This window comes from Ruditapes philippinarum, unplaced genomic scaffold, assembly GCF_026571515.1.
Source record: "Ruditapes philippinarum isolate M1 unplaced genomic scaffold, ASM2657151v2 ctg9432_1_1_1_1, whole genome shotgun sequence".
In the NCBI taxonomy this organism is placed as follows: Eukaryota; Metazoa; Mollusca; class Bivalvia; order Venerida; family Veneridae; genus Ruditapes; species Ruditapes philippinarum.
Window position 1 is genome coordinate 7,732 of NW_026863106.1, and position 24,321 is coordinate 32,052.

Genomic DNA, 24,321 nt, shown 5'->3' on the forward strand with positions numbered 1-24,321 from the left:
TAAACTTTCATGGGAAATAAAGAAAATCCAAATTTTTTATTGATATAACTTTTCAGGTTGAATTTGACATTTTAAAACATATGAGCCACGTCACAACAAAACCAACAGATGGGTTTGCAAATCTGCCAGTCGATCAGGATCCATGCGTTCACTTTTCAAACTCTAAACAATAGAGAACTATAGCAAAAGCATAGATCCTGATCTGACGCGTGTGCGCAGGCTGGTTGGATCTATGTTGGTCGAAAACCCTTTATGTTGGTTTTTCAACAGGGGCTAAATTTTCATATTGGTATATTTTTTAATAAGCTTTAACTTATTTGGAAAACAAGAATAATTAAAAAAACAAAAATGTGTGAGGCATAGGAATTTAAATCCAACTCTAAACTTTTGGGCTTCATGAAGTCATCTTTTCTTATTTTTTTATAGTACACTTTATGAAATAAACAAAGGATTGTTCCGTATAAAAATCTAGGGCAAGTAAATTCTACAATATTATTGATGGACACCGCGTTAAAAAGTTTGTTATCAAGGTTACCTTGAAAATATCAAATAGTTCTGATGATCGCCCTTTTTCTGAGTTAAGTGTCCATGCTCCTGGTGTGGCTTTCAGTTGAAAATAGCCCTTTTTAATAACTTGATTTCTCAATATGTATTAGCATAAAATAATATTCATAAAAAGTTGTTTATATATATTACCTACATGGAGACTGACTTGCTTTTTTTTCATTTATTAAATGGGGATAACTATCTGGTTTTACATTTTTTGTAATTTTCCTCATTTCACCATTTCACACTCTAAACATTAGAATAGCTGCATATGACAAAAGTTTTCAGTTGCCATATAATATGTCATAAAAATAAAAATATTATTTAAACAAAATAAGTATTAGAGAAAAGTAATGATTTAATGTATTGAAAACACCTGTATTTTCCATGATACCTTCAAAATTTTTAGAAATGACCTACATTAAAAGTTTTTTCAATAACAACAAAACATGAGGATAACAATAGCTTGGACTTTTTCATAAACAAGTAAAAATTAAGAGTAATTCAAGAAAAAAAAAAAAACTCAAAATTTCCCCGTTTTCCATGCAATTTTTATCTTTTTAGAAAAAATTGAAAGTTTGAACCAAACAAAAACTGAAACCCCTAGGTGGTGGGGCCCAGTTTCCATCATAACAATGTCCTAAAATAAGAAGAAATAAATTTGTGGTTAACACAGAAAATGTTTTGAAATGGTGACTGCTTGTTATATACATTTGGAACCATTTCAAGTGTAAATCTAACATCAATTGATGCTGAAAAATTTAACAATGGATATTTTGGGAGTCAAAATTATCCAAAAAATCTTGATTACTTTAATTAAAAAAAAAAAAAAAAGAAAAAAAAAGCTATTTTTATTTTGACAAAGATTTAGATCATTATGTAACACCTTTCAAGTACAAAAAACAACATATTCTGTGTATATATAAAATTAAAAATAAAGCTCGCACCTTCCAATAGTAGAGATTCGAGATCAAAGTCCGCAGTTATGCCACCTTTCACTTCCTCCAGCAGTATATTATCCAGATCATACTGTGCCGACACAGCTTGTACGAGCCAGCTCTCTGGGGGCTCCATCCCCAGGGTCAGGATTGACTTGTTTGGGAGGTCGGTAAACTTGGCGATAGGGCCTGATGTTAGACTCCCATCAGCTTTGAATTTAAGTTCTGGATTGAGAACATATCTGTAATACCTGATATAAAGAAATACATTACATTGAATTTTTTTTTTTTGAGTTAAGAGAACTCCCCAAAGGTACCATGTATGTACTTGCAATTCATTTATAAAATTTAGCAAGACCATTCCTTTGTTTAAATACTCACTAGTACATGTATTTCAAACTTCGTATATCCACATATCATCACCTTTGTGAAACTGGTTAACTGCTATTAAATTTATAAGGACTTAGCTTGTTAATGCACTAATGTGACAAATTATAATTACATACCTCTTCAATGGCATCTCTGACAGTTTATCCTTGCTGTTCATATAGATCTTGATGTCAAGGTTATACAAGTCCTTCAGTACCATCAGGATGGGTGCGAGCTTCTGGGCAGCAGCAGACACCGGGTCAATTATAGCCTCAATCTGGAACGCTGGGGTCTCTGGGTTACCTGGTATCTTTACCACACTGTTTTATAGAATAAAAAATCTACTTCACACATGAATCATAACAATAATTTTAGTCCTTTTTATGTTGCAAATCAAGCATAAATGATGGGATTATCTGAATATTACTTTTAATCTTCACTTATTTCTAGACTCAATATTTTAGTGGTGAGTCACTCTTTGTCACATTAAACTTAAAATTTAATTTGAAAAGCTGGCCCTCCAATGATTAGCTGAAAACTAAAATCGGGGGTTCAAAAATGAAATAAAAATTAAACTTTTGGGTTTGTTGACCCCTTGGGTTGGTGTTAAACACTTGGATGCAAAGAAGGAAAAGTTTTTGGAATTGGAGATCTTTCGTTCCGTACTTGCCCTTTCAAAACAAAAAGATTATATTCCCTTAAAAGGGGACTCGCCCATGTTGGTGACCGGTGGCAAGTATAAATAAACTCAAATACACACACTTCATTGCAGTCTAACCAGGCTTATTACTATTGATAACTTAATTTTTCACAATGAAAATCCAATAAACTACAAATGGTTAGTTGTAAAATCAAAGAGAGACAGGCAAAGGGTTTACAATGGTGGGCTCTATAATGGTCTAAATGATAATTACCTATGTTGGTCTCCTCCATAATTGACCTTCTTTCTTGCCCTACTTTTCTCCATTGATGCTAAAAGACCACCAACCTTCATCAGTAAATCGCTGCCCCTAGATATATAGAAAGGGAAAAAATCAGAGGAGCATAAAAAACAGAAGCTAAAGCAGGCTTTATGGTTCACAAAACATGTTACGTTGAAGAACTTTTGCTTTAAAATTCAAAAGCAGGGTAAGTCCAATACATAATTCAGCAGAATAATCATTTACAGAAAAAAAATCAGGCAATTTAATAGGTAATACTAACTTTTGCCCAGTGAATTTCATTCCCTTCAGTGTGGTTTTAATCTTCTTGGCTGATTTCTGTTTGACAAATAATTCCAGTAAATCTACATCTTCATTAATAAACTCTTCTGTATCACCCAGAGGACCAAGAACCTATATAAAAAAAATATTTTCATGAGCAAAAAAACAAAACAAAAAATTCCACTGTAATATCTAGATATCTAATTATCCAGTTTATCTGCTAAATTATGATTATTTGTTTGTTTAATGAATATTTCATATCAATCATGCATTATGCTAGGTCAGTTTTTTTTCTATAATTGTCATGTACTTCTTGGAATTATTCCAGGCTTATTATGTACTTTCAGTTACTGATTGAAGCTATTCTACCAATACAATACAATTTCCATTTTATCAGTTATACCTTTATAAACAGAAAAGAAATATCCGTGAAATGACTAATACCCCTATGGCAGAGCAAGTTCCTTACATAAATTCAGATTGTAATGATTGAAAAAATGAAATGAAATAATCAAGTAGATCTTTCATTTCTCCAATCATGATAAGATGATAAGTGCATTTTCTATAAAATATCAAATATCACTTTCTCAAATATTTATCACAAAATAATTTCTAAATTGAAGATCAAAGTATAATACCCATGTTTACCTGTCCATTAGTCACTAGACCTCTTTGACTGGCCCCAAATTCTAAGACTCTTTCTGCAAACAGTCTGTGTACTTTCAAATAGTCCCCAGTCTGCTTCTCATAGGCTTCTAGATATGCTTTCATGTCCATTCCCTTTAAATTTATATATTATAATATTATATCTTTGAAGATTTGCAACAGTAATGACTTGCAAATACAACCACTGCAGTACCCAACAAGCCTACAAAGTGGTACAGTTTGTCCAGGCTGTATTTTAAGAAAAATTAATATCCTTACTCTTTTAATTTGTCAAACTACATTGTATAAATTTTATGCCTATTCTTTTTTTGACATACCACATTTATGATATAGCATTTATAAAGCACTTTATTAGTTTGTTTACAGTTTATACAAATGTAAAAAATACAGAATGATCATAATGTATAATAGTTATGGTCAAAATAAACCAAAAATATCATCATATTCAAATTTTTTGTGCACCCTCCCCCAACACCCCCAAAATTTAAAAGAAATCTCAATGCTCAGTTTTAAAAATTCTGTACAAAATAAAGCTTTAAAAGCAGTAAATGAGAGTTAAACAATTTCAACTCTTAACCATTACTTCAATAAAACAACGGAATGAAAGAAGGTACTAACGTTGACTTCCAGATCATTCAGCGTCTTGTCTCCACTCTGTAGGGCCTCAAAATTCTCCTCCTTCACAAGTTTGGTGATAAAATTTTTGCCGAGTGTATTAGACAGGGTGTTTGCGGCTACGTGCACAGCCTTGTTGATATCAACTTTACCTGTACCTGGTGCAGCAGCATTCATGATAAAACCCAGTCTGAGATCATTGGAATGTTTCTGAAAATATATATATGCGCCATGTTTACACATCTTTAAAGTGACATCATGCCAATCCTAGGGAATATAGTCAGTGAACAGGTGAAAGTCAAATTATGTTAACATTTTGCTACAATTCCTTGCAATTTTATAATTTACTATGGATAAATGAAAAATCTAAGCACAGAAGACTTTGAAGTTCATACATAATAAGTTTGACCCTAACCTTGATATGAAGAAGGTCAAACCTGAACTTTGTATATTATTTCATTTAAGTTTACATTATCATTAAATTATTACAAACTAGTATTACAGAGTAATTCCCATTTCCTTCTATTGCTTAAAAAGATAAACACTGGACATGAATTTACAGTAGACCTTCAGTTAGTCGAGGGTTGAAGGGACTTGGGTAAAAACTTCGACTCATCGGGACTTCGACTCATGAATCGGTCTCTTTTTCATGACAAAAAAGAGACAACCAAGGGCATAACATTACATGTCCCAAATTTGTATAAAAATAAATTTTAACAAACATTTTATCTCTCGACATAATGTACTAAAAGTTGTTCAACTATGAAGTCAAATAAGTAATGACAATTAATCTTTAATTAACTTACAAGTCTTTTAAGGGCAGAGTAAGCCAAGGTTCTGCCAGCCTCTGTCTGTAGATCACTAACAAGCCACATTGACACCGGGTATATATTGCTCTCATCTGAAAAATACATTTAAACCTAAATGATTATTACAATGACAGGCATCAAAAAATATTTTAAGAGTCACTTATCCTGCAGGACCAGTTGCTACTAAATCCAATGTACAGGCAACATTTTTCTACTCGTCCTGCATCGAGTACTCTTAAGTAGTATTCATAATTATGAGCGGACAAGTGTAAATGACAATATCAACAATGGTACATGCTACTTTGTATTATTAAATGAAACTAAATTTAAATCAATGTTGTCATACAAAAAAACCCACACTATGCTCTAAAAAGAGTGGCAGAATGGCCAAGTAGTGTAACATCTGACTAGTAATCTAAGGATTGCTGGCTTCATGGGTTCAAACCTCGTTAGGGGCAAGCTGTTGTTTCAGTGTTCAAGAAATTTTACAATCATTGCTTAATACTGGTTGGTTCCAGGGACAGATTAGAGAGTGGTTCAATCCAACACAATCTCAATAAAATGAATAAGTTTAAACTTAAGAAATTTTTGCTCTACACAACTACTATCAATCTAGGATACTTAAAATCATGGATTTTCAAATTAACCATGATATTCTATGATAAACCATTATTACTAGGTGTGACACATTTTATATTTACCATTTCTATAAAAATATTTCATGCTGTTGGCCATAACTGCACTCATATCCTTTGATGTCAAAATCTCAAAGGTACTGTAATCTTCAGACAGACCTGATTCTGAAAAATATATATGAACAGACATCATATGATTGATATATATCACATTAGCATATAAAAGAAGTGCATACATGAATATGAAGGTAAGAAGCTCTGCATTCAATAATTTATACTGCATCACAATTTTAAATTTTAATATCAGAAAGTCTTTACAAAAGTCATACATCATGAATTTTGTCATAGTTTGCACAGTCGTTTGGCACATATGTTTTGCCAATCATGATCAAATTATCATATTATATATTAAACGGGTGCTGAATAGTAATTTTGTTCATGATGATCAAGGGGAGATTATTTTATGATAATTTTACCATGACCGGCAAAACAAATGGGCTGAACACCTGTGTTTAAACTAAGAAAATGTCATACCAATATTCTCAGAAAGGTCGAGAGTTTTTGATGGACCAGACAACACCCTGGAGTTAAGTCTAGGTAAAACATTATCTTTCTCCATGAGCCATTCCAATACATTATGACCCTCATTTAATCTTCCCTGTAAAATATATATTTTGATTATGACCCATGTGCAAACTTCCCTTTAAGATTTTAAAGATCCTGTAACACAATTTTTTTATGGTTTTATATCATAAATATGATGCTCAAATTAAGATTTATCAATATTGTAAGTTCCAAAAAGCATTATTTATAAAGATATTTCCGAATTTATCATTTCATGTCAATAAAGGGAGGTAACAAGAAATTATTTTCTATAAGTCTATAAAGTCTAAGTCAAATTTTTCAATAAGAAATGAATGCATATATTTTAATGATTACATATGATATGTACAAATATTTGCAGTACATATTTTACATTTTCTTCGATGATTGAAAATTGTTTTATAAGCATAACTATATACTTATATATAATTTTACTTAAGTGTTTTGCTCGCCCAATGGCCAGGATAAACAAAGCCAAACCCACAATGGTAAACAACCTCAATTACAACATACAGGATCTTTAACATTTCGGATAATTATTATAATTTAATTTAAATCAACATAATTAACTTTCATGTTTTTACTAAATTACACACAGTTTTTATGTAATTAGAATAAACATTTCACCTGATACACATTTTGTTGTATTTCTGGTGTAGACTGCATGATTTCTGATATTACACCTTCCTCAAAGTTGTCCTGGTTCAAATCACTCTTCTTCAATGGTTTACCGTTCAATAACACCTGGGGGAAGTCACTGAGACCTGACCTTGACAAGAAGTCTCCACTACTCTGTAAAATTGAAAATACCCTGGATTGAATGATTTTCATTGTTTATTTAAACAAAATGTTGATTTTTTTTTATAAATACTATGACATCAACAATAAATATCTATCATATTTCTCCTTACATTTTTCCTTTCTTCTAGCTTTTCTCTATAAGTTACCTTAGTCTATAGTGATAATTCAACAATCAAATATATTGTACATTCTTAGAGCTTACATGTAAACGCAACATGCTTGTCTCTTTATTTTGAAAATTTACCTTTAATGGAGAGGAATTGATATTTTGTATATATATTGTTTTATTTGTTTTCCAATCTTATCTGAATTACGTTGTTGTGAAATATTTGTAAATGTTATCTATGTTAATTTATTGAGTTAATAAGTTTTTAAATGGACTTTATATTCCACTAACACTGTTTATGTCATATGGTGACTTTTCAGGGTTTTTTCTGGTAGCAGAAGACTTCAGGTGCCCTTTTGTGAATTAATTTAGGTACAAACTGACACCTGAGTAGAACAATCTTCATTCTGTTAGCTAGCAGGAAAGCTTCTTTAGATTAAACAAATTCAAAGTCTATCACTGGATTCAAACCTACTGTGGTGAGAGGTTAAGTCGGCAGCTTTAATCATTCAGCCACAGAGACTTACAAATTTAAAGAGATTCAAGACACATAAAGGACTAAGTCACCTAACCTATGACTACATTTAACTCAGTAATAGCAAATGACTTGTACAGGAATTTTTAATTCAAATATATAAAATACAATGTACATACCTTTTTCACATAATCATACTCAGAGTTTTTCCCAAACACTTTATCAAGTTCTTCATCAGCAAACTGAGATTTGAACTCGGCTGTTATCATATCTACAGTAATATCATCAGTCTTGGCTGTCTCATAAACCTACAGGACACAAATTCATTTCACTCTTTTATTAACATCAACATCAGATTGATCATTTTCATAAGTATTTCAAGATGAAAAGAAAGTTGTTGTTTTTTTTTGTTGTAAGTCAAATCAACACTATAAAGCTTATCTTGTCTCTTCAGTGCAATAAGAGATTACCTCCTATTAAATTTAAGAGGAGTTAGTCTGTTATTGCACTAAGTTCATGATATGGCCACATTCCAGGTTTGGAGGGAGACTTCAGGTGCCCCTTTTCATGCAATACCAATATTTCAGGCACAAACAGGCACCAAATTATAACCACCAACCTTCTGTAAGCTAGCTATATAGCTCCCTCTCAGATATTTGTACATTTAATATGAAAATTTATGCCAGTTTAAAATAAAGGTGTTTATACATTTCTTTCAGTTTAAAGACTTTAAGATCAGTATTAAAAGTCTGTTAATTTGAAGGTTTTAAAACCAATTTATAATTCTGCAATGTGTTCAAAATCATTTTAAAAGTTTTCAAGACATTTTAAAAAGTTTTCAAGAAAGTTTAAAATAGTTTGATGGTTTTCAAGAAAGTTTTGAGGTTTTCAAGAAAAATTTGAGGGTTTTCAAGAAAGTTTGAAGGTTTTCAAGAAAGTTTGAAGGTTTCAATACAACATAACTTGATAAATTTCATGACCTCTAACATAGTTGACAATAGTTTCACAACAAATAAAAAAAACTTGGACTTACATCAGTAATAAAGGTCAAGGCTTTAGGTGGATCCTCCTCCTGTCTAATATAATCAAAGGCGTACGCCAGGGCCACTGCTGGGTCATCATACCCGCACACTTCCTTGGCCGAGTTCACAGCAAACACTAAACCAATTCTGACTGGTACACTGTGAACATAGAAAGCCTCGGCAATCTTCAGTAACTCCCTACTGTCCTTCTCTAGTGGATCAATGATAAATACCTGAACAAAACAATGTGGTATAGCATAGTTAATACCTAAACAATGTGGTATAGCATAGATAAATACCTGAACAAAACAATGTGGTATAACATAGTCATTATTTGGTATGAAAGATAATTTGCATAATCAACTTCTTAGTCCTTTGCATGCCCTTTAAAGATCAAGCCTCTTGAGCAATATTTCAGGGAAATGTCAGTATCAGAATAGGCCTCTCAAATTATTTCTGTTTTTCTGATTTTTTTTTTCTTTTGAATTTACAAATATGAATCAATTTTTTCCACATTAATTATTTTGATAGTTCAAATAGTGTACTTGTACATTTCAAATATATCTTTTTATCTTAACCAAAAAAGAAAAGCAACATACCAGGTTAAAGAAGTTCTTGGCAACATGTCGCAGCATTCCAGGGTAAGTGGGTCGCAAGATGTCTTGCATCTGGTCCGGCCAAACTTTGTATTTCTCATCTGTCTCAAGGTCATTGATATACTGTATAAATATGAATCAATTAATTAGGGGTGTCATCGATTCAATCGATATCGGTGTATCAACGATCTTTGTTATCCGATTCGATATCGATTCCATTTTTTAAATATTGGATATCTAATGCACATATATTTCTAGCTAAAGAGACTTCAGCGAACAGGTTTTATAGAACTGATAGACCTGTTTACTGTCGCAAAACGTCAAAATAAAAGCGACATATAAAGTTATGGAAGCCAGAAACATTTTTTTTCTAAAATGAAAATGGAAATCAATGCCAAAGTTACCTCCCAGTGTCTCTAACGAATGCTGCCTAATTTCGTTGTAATCTCGCACATCTGCTAAGTGGATGTCAAGACCCCTCAATTCAGATTTTAAAAAGGGAAAATGCCAAGAAAAATTTGTCAGTGTTTCTTTGTAAAAATTATGATTACAAAATGTTAAACTTTAATAAATATTCAGGTTCTAAACACTATAATTTGCCAATTAAACTCGGCTTAATTGGAACGGCAAGGACAGGATTTAGCATGATCAGTAACTACGTAATAGCAACAACAACAACAAAAGTAAAATTGAAAAGGCTTTAAACTTTATAGTTACTAGTCATTAGTTTTCATTTATAAGCTAAAATTTAGCCTGGCAATCGATATATCGCTGTATCGCCGATAATTCATTACCGATATATCGATACAAAAATCCTTATCGATGACACCTCTACAATTAATAAGTTCAGTTCTCTTAAAAAGAATTAAGACAGTAAATAACACGTGTTGACATTCATTCTAAAGTAAACTATACATACATCATCTCTAGGAAGTGTTGGCAATATGATGGTTTATATAACTAGAATTTTACTCAAGATCCCCTAGTTGGATTTTTTAGAAAGTACTGTCACTCAAAATACTATCTCTACATGAATAGCACCGTTATTATAGCTTCATTACTATATTAACATCATGAAGTTCAATATCAAAATCAATCTAATAATGTAAAACAATTACTAAATCACGTTAATGAAGAAAAAAAAATCATATCACTCTAATGAAGTAGAACAACTATCAAATCATTCTACTGATGTAAAACAATTGCCATTCCAAGAGACAGTTGTATTATCCTCTTGCACAAATTATTAAAATAAAGGTGCAAAATTGTTAATCAAACTCCTAGTGGCCTAAACATAAATAGAGATCTTGTTAACTAAGCATAGAGGGCACTAAATACATGTTTGATTAAATATATAAAACAAAGATTTTTACCTGTACAGCACTGTGTCTGATATCTAGAGCAAATTCCTGCTTATCATCATTAGTCTCTATCTGTAGTAACTTATACAAGTCATCTCCCTGTTTCATAGACAAAACATTGAATCAATAAATCTTTCCTATACAAAGATAGGTAATTTAATTTAACATAGAAATCCAGCTATAATGTTTACAAGTAAGGTAAATTACTGATTTAATTGTATAGACTTAATAAAACAGAGTCTGCAAATTTCACGTAATTTTGCTGATTTTAATGCTTCAGAGGGATCCTGATATTAATCCTAAACCAGAATGCTAAACCAGGAACCTTTTAAACTGCAGACATTTGTACAATGGGCTCACCCTTATCAACAGTTCATCAGCCGTTTAAGGGATTATGATAAAATAATCACACTAAAATTGACAATACTATAGAGCCATGTCAATTTTAAGGACATTCATTTATTATTGCTACTGACACTTTTTTCTTTTATACATGTATGTAAAATATACAATAATTTCACTGAAGCATTTTCATGTGTATAGGATGTAGAAATACAAGTAAATGGGTATAATTATGTAAAAATTATAAAACTATCCATTATAATCCTGAAAATAAAATGTTACTAGAAGATGTTTGATTTTCTTAAGTATTTTCTACAATAATATGCTATTATTACAACTTGTTAAAGCTGCATGCCTCCAGATGAGCCAAAGAAATTCAACTTTGAGGAAAATGAACTAAAATTTTAAGAAAAGTAAAATCATTCACATTTCAAGTTAACGATTTACATGTTAATTAATTACAGATTAATAACTGATTTTGCAGAAATTATCACTATAATTCTACTGCATGACTATTGTAATAAAGGGTATTTTTGGATATTCTGACCTTTATTTGGTAAATTACTTGGACTGAACATGCCGTTTGCAATGTGTAAATTACATTCTTTGTTCACTTGACAATATTTTATGTTTTAATACATTTTCAATTTTTTCATGAAAATAATCATGAATCTGGAGGCGTGCTGCTTTAAATAAATCTGGAGGCGTGCTCCTTTAAACAAAATAAAACAAAATATAAATACAACAATAATTTGTTATTTACAAACCTTAAAACCCAGTGAGAATAGACCTTCCATGATTTTTGCTTCCGACTTCATGACGTCTAACAGTGTGAATATATCGTAGACGTCCATATCCATAGGTATACCATTCAAATATAGTGCAGATTCACCACCACCTATACCATGATAGTTCTCAAAGTACTGAAATCATTATACATAAAATATCACATCTATAGTTACACATGACAAAATAATGTTATCATCCTTAAATTTGTATAATGGACTTGTCAAGCTTACAATTTGGAACATTCCATTGTAACATTGTATGTTAATAATTAACCAAGTTATACAACCAAAAGCTGCCATAGTAGTTCTCACCTTAACCTAACACAGATAGCATAGGCAAGTCTTTATGACTGAATTATTTATATTATATCCAGCTTTTCTCATAGTGACCTGACATGTACATTTTAAACAATTTCCAATGAAAATAGGGATGTTAATTATCAATACCTGCTGGTTTTTCTCAATTTCATTTTTCATCTTATCATCTACTGACACTTTCACCAAAGATCTGAAAAAAGTTAATACATGTAATATATTGTATAAATTTCATGACCTAAACCATAGTTGGCAATAGTTTCAACAATTCAGGTCATGTAAAAAATGCATTGTATCATCTTTATCTTTGTGAATTACAAAATTCAAAACAAGGCATATTGCTACTTAGTGATAGATGCTTCCAAACCATTGACCTTGACCCCATACTGCACCAAAAATTAAAAGACCATTCAAAGTATGTGCCTCCCAAATATCAAAGATATCAGTCAAATGAGTGTATGCTCTATCAGCATTTGTAAATATCTATTTTTGGTATTGGTGACCTTGAACCCTGTGACCCCAAAATACACAATAAAGGTTGTCCTTACCTAGCCATGGTTGGAAAGTTTTGACTGATTTCTTTCAGGACTTGTAAAGCATTGTTGGGATCAGCTGATATAATTTTCTGAGCAGCTTGTAAACTAAGATCTGAAATAAAAAAAAGTCACAATTTTATTTGTTTGTCTGGTTTTAATGCCAATTATTACTTATTTTTGGTCATATCTTTCAAAGACAAGTAACCGTTGAACTAGATAGTTGATCTGTATCTAAAATGTTAATTATGCTTTTAAATTGATAACATTTACCCTTTATCCTGCTGAAACTGAAAGTGAAAGCATATCTGTAGCAGTCTGACCAGGGGCTAAACTGTTGGTAGCTCAATTTTTTGAATTTTGTGAAATCCCTTAAAATCTAAATGGAGTGTTCTAATTTCACAGTAGGGCATATACATCAAACAAATTCAGTACAGGTTAAATTAAAGGCCTAAGTCCATGTTACTGATATGCTATTCAAAATGTTAGGAATTAATATACATGTATATAACACTTTGATAATGGCATTTCTGAAAGTCCTATGTCACCAGTGTAGAGCTAGGTTAGTATGCCAATCAGACCAATTCCACACAAGGGGCAATACAATTAACATATTTTGATACTGAAATACTTAACACTTCTTACAAACAGTTTAAAAAAATCAAAGTAACTAAAGTGTAATATACTATGGCTTTGTTTGATTGGGTTTTACGTTGCACCAACACAGTATAGGTCATATAGTGACTTTCCAGCTTTTCAGGTAGAAACGGAGACTTCAGGTGCCCTTCCGTGCATTATTTCAGGCACGAACGGTCACCTGCTTCCTCACATGTAAGAATCTAAAGTCCCCGTCTGGATTCGAACCCAAAGGACAAGTGCTACTAGGGAGTAAATTAAACCAGCAGTTTTTATTGTAGAAAATTATCTCAAACACTATAATATATACCTTGTAACTGCCACACTTTAAAAGCTGCAAGTTCTGATGAAGAATCACTCAGAAATGTCTTAAACTTCTTTAAATCGTCTTTAAGTTCTGGATGATTGTCTCTACAAATATACAAGTGTAAATTTGTTTCACTGTACAAAACATATGGTGGAATTTTTTTTTTTTGGAGACCAAAGTTAAAACAGCATGACAAGCTGTCAGCTTGTGTTCATAAATTAAATTAAATTTATTTTTCTATCTACATGTATATATGATTACAATAGTTTAATTTGCCATCATGCATTGCATCATCAAATCAAATCAACAATGTTTATGTTTTCAATAATACAATAATTTCTTCAAACAACTGTGCATATGATTTTGTTTTCATGTTAAATTTTACCATGCATGTATTTAAGTGTATTTCTACTGCAGCCTCAACTATGACATATACAATTACACAATGCTTTCACAAAAAGTAATTCTGCTACAGTGAAATATATTTAACTTCGTAGATATAAACTTACTTCAGAGTAGAGAACACAAAACCTTCAACATCTGTGTCCGGATCATCTTCATCATCTGCACCACTGTCCCCCTCTATACATGATACAAGTAAAGATGATATAGAATTCTTATTCATTTATACAAATATAAAGAAAATCTACATCATTTGATAGCGTGAAGTCATGTTACCTACATTATTATGGATAATTTTGATATACTGAAATCTATTTTTAGTGGCAGGGTACATGGTCAATATGTTTGGGAATCACAAGCCTTATCTGGTATCAACTATAGTATGAATCCAATCTCATTAAAATCAGATCATAGTTTTTGCTCCATCACTATTTGCTACCTAGGGAAGGGTATTGGAGCTACAGTTAGGATATGATTATAATGAGATTGGGTACGAATCTGAACAGGATCTAGATATTTCTTTTTCAGTTTGGCAAGTTACCTTTATTACCAGGTTTAACAATAGTATATCAGACACAATACATGTACCATTTGGCAGTTGTTTATCTCACAAATGTTCCTGGATTTTGCACCAGTACTTTACTATTTTTTATCAACTTGTCTAAATTTAATCAACATTTTTTTCTTTAATCAACAATGGATAAGACAGGTTGTAGTAAAATTATGTTACTTTGAAATCAAACTTTTATATTGTACGTTGTAAGTCATTTAGGAGATGATTCTATATTTTTATTACTTTAACGAATTTCTGCAGTTGGCAGGAAAATCTTGCTAGTAAACTATTGCACAGTGTTAAAGTTTTAGTAAAGACAGTAAGGTATAGCATGATAAATGAAGCCACCTGTTTCTATATAGGAAAGTCAGCAATAAAGAGATTTTGCATTATGAGCAGATTGTTAAATGATTGAAAATCAAAATAAAACAATGATGATAATATGGAGAAATAATTTGATAACTAACTTTCTATTTAAATATGGTAATTTTTAGTCCAATGATTTATTATGAGAACCACTTTGAAATATATAGATTATTTCAAAAAATTGTATTAATGCCAATTTCCTTTAAGGATTTAATGAATTTTTCAATGATGAGAAATAATTTCCTGCAAGGATGTGATTGATACATGTGTTATCTTCATTTTGGTGAAATAATTTCCTTATTTTCCAATAGGTTAAATAATGGTGAAATAATTTCCTTATTTTCCATTAGGTTAAATAATTTCCTTATTTAGCAATACAAGTAATTGCGCTTGTGAATGTCCTATGATGCTGGCAGAACATATACTTTGAAATATGGTATGTTACAATTTGGTTGTATGCAAAATAGTTGTATTATCTCTATGACTTGGTAAGTTTCAACAGTTACAGCTCTTTCTTGTATCATATCACAATATGCTAGTGCAAGACTCTTGAAGTGAATGTTTTTGGTCTGTGTTCTTATTTTTTTTTGATGGAATTATCAGTTTGTTGTTTTTTTTTCCTCAAAATTACATATTTATATTCTTTTATAGTGTACTTTCTCCACTATCTGACAGACCTTCTGTAGAACTTACACTGAAATTGGCAGTATTTTCCTATGACTTATATATATATTTCAGTGGATTTATGAGATCCACTTATAAAGCAAGATGTACAGAATAACCTTAATTGAAGGGAAAAGACTTATGGGTGTGTAAATAAGGTGAATGTAGATAATTCAAAGGGGGACGTAAATCTTGCTTCATTAAGAATACCATGTAACACCTAACAAAAATAAAGAAATGTAATAAAAGTAAGGAAAACTAAAATAACTTCATCAATTGTGTATACCTTTACCACTATATAAAATAAAACACATATGTACTCCTTTGATAGAAAGAACATAAAGGGGAGATAATCTATGTTGTTTATATTCCAATTCCAGAGAATCACATCAAATAGTTTTTGATGAAAATTAGCATATTCTCAAAGTCTTTTGATTCTTAATAATAAGGAAATAACTATGGCCTCTGATGGCCTCTGAATCAAGAAAACTATAATTAACTGTCATTGAATACTGCTTTCAATTAAAAAGCAATGCTTTAATTAAATCTAAGTCTTCATTTTTTACTGAAAAAAAAAAGGTAGTGTTACACATTGTAAACAACCCTTCCACAGTTTGTATAAAGAAGTCAGCTAAATAATAGAATTTATATTAAAATGAAAGAATAAAAACAATTTCTGTAGGACTGTGCGAATGGAAAGGATGATAAATAAAGCAGTTGACCTATGATATGACTGCAGTTTTGTATGCAAGTAATAAAATTTTTTGTGTATATATATATTTTCAGTTTATACCTTCAGTATGTTGATCTGTGAAATTGATATAAGCATAATGAAATGAATATAATAAAATTTACTAAGAATTCAAGCATATGCCTAGACATACAAAAAATGTATATACAGGTTTTTATAAGAGAATCTTGATCTCGAGCTAAAAAGTATATTGACAAAATATTCAATACATGTTTATCTTTTATAATTTTTACATATTCTGTCACAATAAATATTTCAATGGTGTACAGGGAAAATCTTTGATAAAACTTAATCTTTATAAAACTAAAATCTAATTTTATTAGTAGCGCACTTGTTCAATGTACAAATAATGGGGCATTCGCAATCAATGAGTGACATGATTCTTTCATTCACATTTATCTCTAAAAGTTGATGTAAAGATTCAAATGTTTCTTACAAAATGGCCAAAACTGTTAAATTCTAGATTGATTTGTATGCCAATCAGAGCAATTGTGAATCAATGGGAATGCGCTGAAGCAGTTTTCTTGATTTGTAATGCAGTATACTGCATGTTTGCTTTATTGCTTTTCATTGGATAATTGTCACATTTATATAAACTGTATTTGTATTATTTCTTACATAAAAAAGTTTGCTTTACATTATTATTATTCATTCATTTCATAAAAGATTCTTGGCAAGTTATATGATACTTGAACCCCAAGGCACAGGTTATATTTCAAACAACTGTTTATATATGGCCATATAGATTAATAATATCTGTCATATTTTGCGGTTCGGATCGGAATATCCGGATATTCCGATCCAAACCGCAAACATATGTCAGATATTTTTTCTTGCATATTCTACCATATTCCATTATATTTTAAATTCTTTATCTTTATTTTCAATGAAAATTTATATCATTACAACCGTAACTACTTTCATTCAACAGCGTATGAATTACAAAATCATTCATAACGGTAAAATGACGTCATCTTTATCGTGCAATTGTACAGCACGCGACTCATCTGGAACCCCCCATGCCAGATGAAATTTCCGGCATGGGTAAAACTAACGGAAACGCCAGTCTGATATGCAAGAAAGAGTCTTATGAGCCGCGTCACGACAAAACCAACATAGTGCGTTTGCAACCAGCATGGATCCAGACCAGCCTGCGCATCCGCACAGTCTGATCAGGATCCATGCTGTTCGCTTTCAGTTTCCCTACTTGTAATAGGGTTGGTAAGCGAACAGCAAGGATCTTGATCAGACTGCGCAGATGTGAAGGCTGGTCTGGATCCATGCTGGTCACAAATGCACTATGTTGGTTTTGTTGTTACGCGGCTCATATATCCTCTCAAAAGTCTTTATAACTAATATAATCTGTCAATTTCTGCAGTATAACACTATGTAAAGCAACATATAAGGAATTGGTTTACCTTCAACTTTGGTGTCGTCTTTAGCTTTATACTCGGTACTTTTGATAGCAAGTTCTACACCATACCCTGATAGTCGTGTTTTTGTCTCAGAAGGATCCTTTATAAAAAATATCAAGTTATTTACAATATATACTAACATACTAATAATTTTTAATGTTATATGACATTTTTACAAATTTCATCCAAAAAAAAAAATACATGTAGAGTCAAGATACAATAAATAGGTCTTTTCAAATAGTGTTGTTTTTTCGCCCAACCCTTTTAAGAAAGATTATGGGTCTGCCTAATTAAGATATAATTAGCAGGGAAAAACAAGTTGCAGCAACATCCAAAATTGTAACAAATACAATGGAACAAACTTTCAGAATTAACTACAAATTGATCAGGAGAAAATTCACTAAATTTAAAATGAATATCAATGACGTCAAGAGCCTTGGGCAGTTACTTCCTGTTATGCTGTTTAATAAGTGTGTGAAGTTCCCAGCAAATATCTTTCAGGGTTGATGGGTTATGATGTTGCATGAACCAAAAAGTTGTGCCGATGCCAGGATAACAAGTATAGCCCTACTATTCATCAAAAAGTCAAGCAAAAAAAACCCCACAAACATATCCTTACCTTAATATAATGCCTATAAATGTAAGATAATTTGCCTAAATCGCTCAGCTCCACAAGTTTACCGTGAAACTTCTTAAAACCGGCTGTACCAAGCTGTGCGTACAAAATGACCGTCACTGGACTGGCCTTACCAGATGGGAATACATGGTCAAACTTGAAAAGGGCTGGGCCATCTCTGAAAAATAGTAATATCATTTTACATATTTATTTTATAAGATCTTAAATCACATCAACACTGTTTAAATGATATGATTTCTTCCCAGTATTTCTGCAATAACCCTGATGAAGACTCAGGAAAGTTAAAATGTCATTAGAGAAACCTTAAAACTTATCACGTCTTGATTGATTATTCCACTTGTATCATTTTTCTTAGTATTTCTGTAAGAGGGAGACATAAAATTCCCAATATGCAGTGTTTCAGACACAAAAGAAGAACCACTCCTATTTCTATCTTCAGTATTAAGACACAAGATGACAAAATATTATCTAAATTTCTCTTAATTTATTACAAATTAAGATTTCAAAATTAAAAATTATTAGGGTTGAATAACTAGAAAAGATTTCTTTAATATAAATACAACCTGCTAGTACACTATGTACATGTAACAATATTTTACAGCAAACACTATCCAAGGGTAAATCTGTCTTAAGAATTTAAAGAAAAAAAAAAATGTTCAAAACCAAAATAAAACTCTTAAATTCAGGCTCGAATTAGCTTGCAGCTGAATAACTAAGTGTTATTAATTTTTTATTTATTTTTTTATCAAAATGTTGAGCCAAAGTAAATTCTCATGCACTAACACATGGCATGTAGTTTCATTATGTGATAAAGCTTACCTATTTCCTACACTATTAACCAAACTCTCTATTTTGTTTGGATCACATGACTTCTGGCCATGCACATAAACAAAAGCATCACAACCCTCTGGTGGACCAGAATCTGTTGCCATCTGAAATTTTAAAATATTAACATGTTTAGTTTTAAAGTCATATCAATACCTGTCATTAGTTTAATTGATTTAATTAGATCATAAGACAACTCTCCAACATTTTCCTTTTTTAATTAAACAGTAATAAGTTTAATAAGGTCAATTCTCCAATTTATAACAACCACAACAACAGATCTATCATGATTTGACCCATTGTCAGCTTTGAAAAACTTAAAGGTAAAGAAGTAAAACCTATGTCCATGAGAACAGTATCATGCCAGCCTGTCAAACTATTCTGATTTAACTGGCTAATCAATTTTAGTTTTCTTGTTTCAGTAATCAATTTTTTTAAATTTATTTTCTTGTTTGTTTTTAAGTCGCACCAACACAGTATAGGTCATATGGCTATTTTTCAGCTTTACTGGCAGAGAAAGACCTAAGGTGCCCGTCAGTACATTATTTCAGACACAAGCAGGAAACTGAGTAGAACTACCAATATTCCCAGTATTTTTCAGTTTAGGTTATTTTGCAACTTTTGAATTTGCTCTGTAGAGAAGCCTCAGTAACTCGTCCATTTATTATTCCCTTATAATTATTATAAATTATAACCTAGGATCTAAGAAGAACCACAAAAATACACAAGTTGACTTTATGGCCTCCTCATATTGTTTTTTTTTTTTTGTTGAACATCACACCAACACACTATAGGTCATATGACAACTTTCCAGCTTTACTTGTGGATGAAGACCTCAGGTGCCCTTCTGTGCATAAATTCAGGCCCAAACGGGCACCTGAGTAGAACCACTAACATTCCGTAAGCTAGCTGGATAGAATCCAAAATCCAGGTCAGGATTCGAACCCACAGCAGTGAGGGGCAAGTGACCTTCCTCATATAGAGAATCCAAAGTCTCTGTTAGAATTGAAACTTACAACTATAAGGGGCATGATTCGAATTCACTTAACATGGGAAAGCCTCAATGTTCATAGAATTTCTTACCAAATGTTTATAATATTCAGGTGGTAATGACAATAATCAATAAAAGGGAAACAACACCAACCTGCTGGTACATTTCTACTGTAGGAGAATAGGATCTCAAAGACAGGAACATTTTCAAAAAGTTCTGTAACATTGGCGATAGAAATTTGCTAGAAAATTTTTGAATAAGGTGATATGTGGCCTCGTCTGTCTCTGAAAGTAAAAGTTATCTGTACAAATACAAGCCCAAGGAAAAATTAACAAATGTAATCAAATAACAAGAGCCACCGCCAGGCGGGGGCAACGCATGACATTTTACTTTCTCTAAAAGCAAACAAAGAAATGTTTGAACAAAATCTTTAATATACTAATTTATATATATATATATATATAAATAGAAACACGCAATTCTAAAAATAGAAAATTCTATAAATAGAAACACACAATTCTATAAATAGAATTACCTTGAGCAACAAGTTCAGGATTCAATTCCACTATTCGTCCAACAAATCCCCAGAAATTATCATTGCCTTCTGATGCTAAAAACTCACTGTAGTGAAGAAAAAAGAGAATACTTCAATGTAAGTTGGTTTCAGATAAATATAAAGATCATATGGCTACTTTCTGGATTCACTGGTAGAGGAACAGCTCAGGTGCCTCTCTAAGCATAATTCCAACACATGTGGGCAACAGTGTACAAATACCAACCTTCTATAAACAACATAGATAGCTTTCTGACATATTTTAATCAGAAGAGTTCAAGACCCTGTTGAAATTGAACCAAAAGTAGCCACAGATGCCCAGGATTTGTAGAAAAGTAATTTTACATAAAATTATTATACAGAGAAAACATATTTACTTGAGCAATGTAAAAGGACAGCTTGTCTCTAAAATTATCTTAAACAGTATTTCAAAGAAATGTATTTCTAATTTTAGCATAAAATGTTGACTTGTTATAATAATATACAATCTACACATCTTACATACAAGTCAATATGAAACTTGATTATCATACTCATATTATCAGACATGATACATTGAATTTTCAGTTTTTCACAAATCAAAGATGGATAAATATTTGACCCTGAAATGAATAAAATAACAAAAATGATATAAATTTTGTACTTCATAGCTGAATGGTCCAAGACAAATATAGTACCTGGCTTCCAAAAGCATTGGTGTAGAGCTCCACTTTGCTTCAAGATTTACCGACACAAACTTTGGCTTTGCATCTGATAAATGTCCAACTAAAAGCAGTAGAAACAAGAAAACTGGCTTCATCATGTTTACCTGTAACATCAAGAATAAATGAGTATATTTGATAAAATACAGATCAATATTTTTTTTATTAAAAAAAACAACAAAAAACAATAGTAAGTCCAGTTTTCAAGTTTGACATATTTGGTATTTAGACATACGGTACCGTGACAAAATCATAGCACATTGTAAAATCTTGCTTAATCTAATACCAATTATTACCAATGAATGTGTTAATTTCCTTATGCCATGTGAATTGTTTCACCACATACCCTATTGAATCATGGCTTAAACTGGTTTTATGCAGGTACTTTGTAATGCCTACATCAGGCTACATGTGTTACGCCTGGAGCGAATAGCCCTGTCACTTTACTCTGATGCTGATAATTGGTTGACAAAAAAGCGAATTGCCCCTGTCATTCTAAATTTTCTCTGATGCTGATTATTGAATGACAAGCAGTAATATTTTCATGCTGTCAAGATAATATTTATGCAGGCTCAATATGAATCTCAGGCTAATTTTATGACCGGTCAAATGAGTGAATTTGAGTATTTTCACATGTCAATACCTCGAGTTCTCAAATCAAACAGACACGCTGAAGGATTATGTGTACTCTACACTTGGATTTTATATAGGAAGTCCAAAAATTAGCCTCAACAGTGCCTATAGGCTAGCCGTACGTGACTATTTTTGGACTTCCTTTTGGCAAGCAGTACACTAGCCATTAGCCTGTCCAGTCTGGCTTGATCCAAAAGGTAGTCCTATAAATATGACGTAGCTTTGAGATATTTTTGCTTCTGGGCAAAGCAATGTCATATCGAAATAGCTCAAAAACCCATAGCATGTTCCGCCAGAAAATCAAGCGGAACGAAAAACAATGAAGACAGCGTGTATTTACATAAGTTTTGACCTATTTATGAACAAAACTAAAAAATAAAAACCTTTTGTCAAAATAATTAAACTGTCACATCCGAAAAATCATGATTAAATCCTCTCATGTATTTCAATTCTTTTTACAGCCGATAAACAAATGGCGGCCATAAAGTGCGCGAAATCTGATTGGCTAATTCAAATGCAAGCGTTTAACTGAGTCAGAACAATCTAACGGAATATTTTTTTAACGAAATAATTGCCCATGTACCGTCAGTGTGTTCGAATATATTTTTCTGTCCAAAAATTTGGAATCAATTTGTAAAGCACCTTGCTTAACCAGTATGGCTGATAGACAAAAAAAGATTGATGTTTATATTTTATTTTAAATTGATAAGTACATTGTTTGAGAGTTTTTGTGTATGATTGAGCATGAAATTGAAAGAAAACAAGATAAGCTTTTGAATAAAGCTTGAAAGGCACAACAATATACATTTTTTGAATTTTTAATGATGCTATGCGTTTTTGAGCAATAACTATTAGACGTTAGGCTTGACCGACATAAACTATAACAAGCCTGTAACGTCTAATATATTGGACTAATCCAAAAGGCTGCTCTTTTTTGAAGATTTCTAATTTGATCTATTTGTGATTGGATATTTATTAACTAATGTCAAATGTACATGAATCGATCATAAATATGCAAAGATGTGTGGTAATGTAGATTTTCTACCATGTTTTCACCGGCTTAAAATTGAAATAAGGGTAAAAGTTTAAGTACGCAGTTGTGACCTGCAAATGAAACTTCTGTGTTTTACTTTACCTTCAAAATGAAAACAGGTAACTAATAAAGTGAAAATTCTATATGATAAATAAGAAATCGTCGCAAATTAACAATAAAGTTTTTTGCAACGTATGGGAGCAGCCATGTTGCAGGAACGGTAATGATGTGGTGAGTAGTGATTGGTTAAAAATAAAATGAAATACTATTCGTCCCTATACCAGTTCGTTCCAAATAGTGTCTCGCTGTTGTGCTAACTCGCAACACAAACTGAACATCTCGACTAATATAAATGATCCGATGATCATTGACGGAAATGGTTCGACAGTTTCGACTTCAAAATTCAAACCCTTTGATATTCATGCTTTTTTTCTTTAAACTTTAATTACATTACATGTTCTAATTATGTATTTTTTTTTATTTCTATGGACCCCATTGAAAATTTTTTTTTAGCTTAATGGGCTATCCATAGGTGCATAGTACCTTTTATTATTTTTTATGACAAAAGTGTGCTCTTTTATGCTGTTTTATGATCTCATTTTATATATGATTTATACGTTATCTCTTAACTGTATGATTTTATTATTTGTACCATGTGCTATGTTCCTAAAAGTATATAAATAAAAATAAACTATCAACCTTAGGTTATTCCTACATAAGCGCTACCTGCCAGAAGAAAAAGTAGGCTACAATCATTATAACCCAGGCACTACCATTGGGAAACATGTAGAACAATAAAATGTTTTACATGTAAGGCAGCAATAAAAATACTTGTTGCCCACAAACCACAATAATTAACTAAGATTTGAAAATATTTGCAGACGACACAAATTTTTTTTTTATCATAATTGGATATATACAGTCATGGACCTATTTTCTAATTTCAATTGTTGGTTAATTGCATCAACAAGTTTTCTTCCACAAAACTCTATGAAAGTTCAGACGAGCACCTTTATAATTATGTAATAAATAACCAAAGTCTTTCAGAAATTAAAAGAAAAGGAAGAATGGTGAAGACCTTTTTGCAATACGATTTTTCCAAAGTAACCAATTTTGCATGTCGCACATGCGCC

At 31.5% G+C, this 24,321-nt stretch overlaps 1 protein-coding gene across 1 annotated transcript; it reads right to left on the minus strand.

Annotated features, from left to right (window-relative positions):
• Positions 1-1,493: 1,493 nt before the first annotated feature.
• Positions 1,494-23,411, minus strand: LOC132721152 (UDP-glucose:glycoprotein glucosyltransferase 1-like; the record flags this gene model as incomplete). The annotated part of the gene is made up of 27 exons (XM_060705406.1): positions 23,291-23,411; positions 21,499-21,629; positions 20,804-20,889; positions 20,422-20,552; positions 19,272-19,384; positions 18,435-18,609; positions 17,819-17,915; positions 16,443-16,457; positions 14,175-14,247; positions 13,669-13,769; positions 12,738-12,837; positions 12,322-12,382; positions 11,854-12,009; positions 10,757-10,843; positions 9,387-9,506; positions 8,799-9,020; positions 7,945-8,073; positions 7,011-7,175; positions 6,315-6,438; positions 5,847-5,945; positions 5,143-5,237; positions 4,340-4,546; positions 3,704-3,835; positions 3,057-3,187; positions 2,768-2,863; positions 1,991-2,173; positions 1,494-1,735 (listed from the first exon to the last, which is right to left on the minus strand). Coding segments are annotated over exons 2-27 (3,265 nt in total), but the record flags the coding sequence as incomplete, so codon positions are not given.
• Positions 23,412-24,321: the final 910 nt, after the last annotated feature.